Here is a 5,174-nt window from a genome sequence, read left to right as displayed (position 1 = left end):
AGCTCACTACCCCAAGGGTTCGTGATTGGGGTCCTGCTGAAGGAATGGCCCCGGGAAGATGCCCTGGAGGAAGGTCAGGGCGGTCCCTGCCAGCTCAGAATCTGGAGCTCGGAGGTTTGCATAAGGCCTGGCAAGTGCAGAGGATGCCAGCGATAGGCTGCGGAGGCATCAGCGGAAGCAGGGGAGCGTTGATCTTAAGGAACCAAACTGCCCCTGCGCAGCGGCCTGGGGTGGCTCTCTACCTGGGGAGCTTCTTATCCGCCGGCCCCTGAGGCTCCCGACTCCGGTCCGCGCACCTCCAGGCAGGTGGGCCCAGTTCCTCCGACTCCTGCTCTGTGGCCCCGCCCCTGCCTGCCCCCAGAGGCAGAGGGCTCCTCCCCGCTCTGGCTCTGCCCCTTATTCAACCCCCTCGCACCCTCACACCTGGGCTCGCTGGTCCCTGCGGCCCCTGCCAAGGCTCACGGGCCCCGCCCCCAGGATCACCGGCCCCACCCCACTCGGGAGCCAGTCCACTTAAGGAGGCTGAACACCTGGGAGGTTCCATGTGTGCCTCGAGGCCTGCGCTGGGCACAGCCTTGCAATGGAAGCAGAAGCTTCTCCGCCCCTTGGGTCGCCCCCATGCTGCCTGTGGTTCCGGAGGCCGGGCATCTACGAGGATGAGAATGGAAGGACCTGGGTGACTGTGGCCTTGCAGATCAGTCCCTCCCACAGAGCTTGGGGCAGGGGCTCCCCTGGCAGCACGGTGAGTCGTGGGACATGAGGGGAGGCAGCGGAAGGGTGGTACATGGACTTTAGCCCGTGGGGGCGCTGCATATTATGCAATGAGGATGCAGTTCTCACTGGCGCTGGAAAACTCGGCCTGTGTGGGTTTGAGCGTGCTGACCAGGAGCCCCTGCCTGGAGGGGCCACAGGCAGAGCTTATCTACAGGAGATGAGGCAGTCCTCCGTGGGGAGGCTGAGAGAGAGGTAGCTCAGGGCCTAGTGTTGCCCCTAGTGCATGCTGAAAAGGCTTCACACATCCGGCGGCTATTCAGGTGGGCTCTGCGGGATGAGTAGGAGTTCTCCAGGATCAGAAAGGAGACAGGACAAGCAAAAGCAAAAGCATTGCAATCTAGAGCAGCAGGTGGGCCAACAGTATAAAATTTACCTTGGCTTCAGGCTCCTCACCTGCAAAATGGGAATAATCTACCTCTGTGGAGGTCACAGACACAGCTCACCATCTGAATGGCCTGGGCGAGCATTTGAGAGGTAACACATTCTAGAATTCCACCTTGGAAACTGATTCAGGAGCCTTGGGTGGAGTCTAAGACCCTTTATGTTTTAAAAGCTCCCCAGGTGATAAGGATGATCACTCAGATTGGAAACAGCTGCCCTAAACTAGGGGTTTGGATCACAGCCCATCTTTGAGGGACAAAATATAAATACTTCAGGGTAATATGGTAAATACTTATCCAGGTATTAAATAAACAGTTCACGGTCATTTTAAACAATATAACACATTTCCTAGCTATCTTCAAATAGGTAATCCAGAAAGTTTTTTGTTGAGAACACTGAGTCTTTTCCACCCAATAAAGCATGCAGAAAATTCTGGACAAAATAGTTTCGTAAGTTTTCAAAAAGCATACAAAAGTGTTCAATGGGAAAAGAATGGATTCTTCAAATAACTTAGCCATGAGTGGGGGAGGGGAACCTGGAGGCTGAGCATGGCTTTCACAATTTGAAATGATTATTTCTGAATAGTAGATCTGGGTTTTCACATGCAGTCTTAGGATAGGAGATGGCTTTCTGAGCATGATCGAATGCAAGGGTCAGCAAACTTTCTGTAAAGAGTCTGATAGTAAAACTTTTCAGCTTTGCAGATGGTAAAGACTCCATAGCAACTACTCAACTCTGCCCTCTAGTGCAAATGCAGCCCAAGACAGCACACACAGGAAGAAGTGTTTGTTCATTTGCAATAAAGCTTTATTTACAAAAGCAGGTGGTGGGCCAGATTGGGCCCATACTGTGCAGACGCCTGATCTAAAGACAGAATCCAAAGGGAAAGAGATTTTGCCGCATAATTAAAAATATCCCTCTTGCAAAACCGGCTCATAAAGTTAGGACAACAAACAGAGAAAAATAACTTGCAACATGTATGACTGATAAAGGGCTAGATTCTTAACTTGGAAAAACGTTCAGCACAAAGACAAATACTCTGATAGAAAACTCTGTAAAAATCTTCCCATTTAGTTGCAAAACACATGGAGCTTTGATTATAGTCGTCTGGTGACTTTCCCTCATTTTTATACCTTTCTGGATTGGCTGATTTTTTTTTTCTTTTAATGTTCACAACAAGTAGTGATGGCCATGATCAAAACTACAAAATATTTTTAAGGGAAAACCCATCACTCCCAGATCCTGAGGTCTATGGATATCTTATTTTTATTTATTTATTTTTTTAGATCTCTTATTTTTAGAAAGAGAATTTTTAAAACTATGGAAGTGGCCAAGACAGAGGGCCAACAGAGTAATCAGTGTAGGCCCGATGTTGCGGACAGGCTGGAAACAGAGGCTAACTTTTCAGGGTGTGCTGGGGTGAGTGGGATGCAGGTCAGTGGGAGGATGGTACAGAGGAGGCCTGGAGAGAACTAGTCCAAGGAAAACCCCCAAGTGATGGTGCCAAGGCTCTGGGTGTGGGATTCTAAAGGCATGCCCATCGACCTGTGGTCTGGGCAGCCCACCAGCCGGGCCAGGGGATCCAGGACCCTGGTTGTGTGTGTGCAGCTCAACCGTCCCTGATGCGCCCCCTCCTCTCTGGTCCCTTCAGCATGAAATCAGCGTCACAGTCCACATGTGGCAGATGCCAGTGCACCCCCAGACGCCCAGGTCCCCCAGCCATCTGCTCGTGTTCGGGCTGCCCCCCAAGTGGGAGCTCTACCCCGGGCGAAGGTACCAAGCAACGGATTTGAGACTCTGGGAAATAGTGGACCATGGCCAGGCAAGTGCATGGTGGCCCAGGTGAGGGGGATGGGCATTAAGTAGTGACCGTAGGTGTGCAAAGTGGGGCAAAGGATAGGAGGGATCCCTTCCCCGGGCCCCTAAATCCACAAACCCGGGTTCCCATCTGCTTCATTTGGATAGAAGAGCATCTCCCAGGGGCTCTGATCACTGCTCCCCCGTTCTGCAGATCAACTCCATGGAGCAGCTGATCCTAAAACGTCTGCCAAGTGGGAGCCGCTGATGGGGCTGCTGTGTCAGGCCTGGAGCCTCGCAATGCGGACAGTGGACACTAGCAAGGAGGACGCCCCTCTTTACGGGAGGGCAATGCTGGTCACCTTGGCCTCAGGCTGCTCCCTGAGTTTTTCTTACATAGCCACCCGTTTACGCCCCCTCCCAACCCCAGTGGATGTGATTTCCACTGTGGACAGACCCTTAGTATGTTCACAAAACACTGAATAATGGTCATCATTTAATTCTCAAAAGAATTCTCTGAGGTGTACATATTAACATCCCGTGTTACAGATGAGCAAACAGGCTCTGAGGGCTGGAATGATTTCCCTGAAACCACAGAGCCTGGAAATAGCCGTGATCAAGCTTGGATCCAACGAACGTGGATCTCTAGGTCCGGCCGTGGCACTGGGGCGCCACAAGTCCAGTCAGTGGCAGTGGCCTTCAGGGACCCTGCGTCGACCCACAGAGCCTTCTTCCTGAGACTGGCAGCAGCTCGAACTGCACTGAGGGCCCGGAGCGGGGCTTTTGCCCTCCTACCCCTGGTCCTGCTCTGACGGGCCACCGCCCGGCTCTTCTGAGGTTCCCTGACTGTCACCTTTTGTCTCCTCCCAGGCCCTGCTGGCCCTGTGATGTTTATGCACTTGTTCTTTGGTTTGCACACCTACCAGGGCCTCCTTGGGGGGTCGGAGGCAGTGGGCCCCCTGTCCACTCTGCATTTCCCATTTCCCTCCGTCTGCGCTCAGGGTGACCTGCCATGGCTTCTCTTCCCCCTTTGTGTCCCTCACGCCGATCTTCCAGGTGCCACTCCCCCAAACACCTCCCCTCCATGCCCACCAGACCCAGTGCCCAGCCAGAGCCCCGAGCCTCCAGTGCAGCCTAAAATTGGAAACTTGCCCTCGGCCCTGCTTGGCCTCAGGCAGGGAGTGGCTTGAAGAGCGCCAGGTCTGGACTTGACACTCAGATGCGCCCTGGAGGTCACTTTTGCTGACGCTTTGGCCGGGAGTAGATCAAGTGCTGGGCAGGCTGTTAGCTCCTGAGCCTCAGTTAGCCCATCTGCGCAAGGGGCATGTGGAGCGACGGATTTGGCCTGTGGTTCTCCCGCCCCATCAGTCCCAGGAAGTGATGCTGGTCCCTGAAGGTCGCCTCCCAGTGCTGGGTAATTAAACGTCATTGCTCGTTCTTCAGCCTTTGTGCGGAATCGGAGCTTAGCTTAAACTGGTTCCTAGTGTAGCAACGCGGCAGCTGACACTGAAGGTAGGACTGCAGTTATCCCTTTAGTGTTTTTCCAAGCAGGGAAGGAAGTTGGGATTGGCCCATTTCAGCAGCAGGACGTCGGCAGAGGGTAAGGGAGTGGAGGGTGGGCTCTTCGTGAGGCTGGGCTATGAAAAGGCAAAGACTGTGGCAGCTGCAGCAGGAGATCCAGTAGCAGGCGTGAGCTTTCACAAGGGGTGATGTTCCCGCTTGTCCTGGGTGAAGAGGGAAGAGCCCTTGAGCGGGGAGGGGTGAGGCAGAGTCCGGGGCCCTGACGGGTCTTGCCCTTGGAAGCAGAGGGAGGAAGAGGACGGCGTGGATGCAGGGCAGGGCAGTAATTTGGTGACGGCAAGATGAGGGAATTCGCTCCCTCACACCCGTCATGAGAAGAGATCACCAACAGATTAAAGTCCTAACCTTAAAAATGAATCCGTAAAATTACTGAAGAAAGCGCAGGGGAGTATGTTCACGATCTTGGGATAGAAAACACCTTAAACAAGACAGAAAGCAAAAGACAGTGTGAGACAATTAACTTTCTCAAATTCAGCATTTTCTGTGTGACAAGATGCTAAAAAAGCAAGGGTGGAAATATCAGGACTAGATACAAAGCACTAGAGTGCAGAATACATAGAGAACTCCTAGAACTCCCTAAGAAAAGAAAAATGGGCGAATGCCAGGAATGAGCAATTTACAGAAGAGGAGACGCCCAACGT

General features: G+C 52.9%; 1 protein-coding gene across 1 annotated transcript; it reads left to right on the top strand.

The window, feature by feature from the left end:
• Positions 1-580: 580 nt before the first annotated feature.
• TCL1B (TCL1 family AKT coactivator B) lies at positions 581-3,220 on the top strand (the record flags this gene model as incomplete). The annotated part of the gene is made up of 3 exons (XM_079912785.1): positions 581-742; positions 2,807-2,977; positions 3,167-3,220. The coding sequence occupies 3 exons, from the start codon at positions 581-583 to the stop codon at positions 3,218-3,220; spliced, it is 387 nt and encodes a 128-aa protein (XP_079768911.1).
• Between the last annotated feature and the right edge of the window lie 1,954 nt (positions 3,221-5,174).

Source organism: Stenella coeruleoalba (genome assembly GCF_951394435.1).
Source record: "Stenella coeruleoalba genome assembly, chromosome: 2".
NCBI classification, from domain to species: Eukaryota; Metazoa; Chordata; class Mammalia; order Artiodactyla; family Delphinidae; genus Stenella; species Stenella coeruleoalba.
Note: the sequence above shows the minus strand (reverse complement) of the source record. Positions and strands in the feature narration are given on the sequence as shown.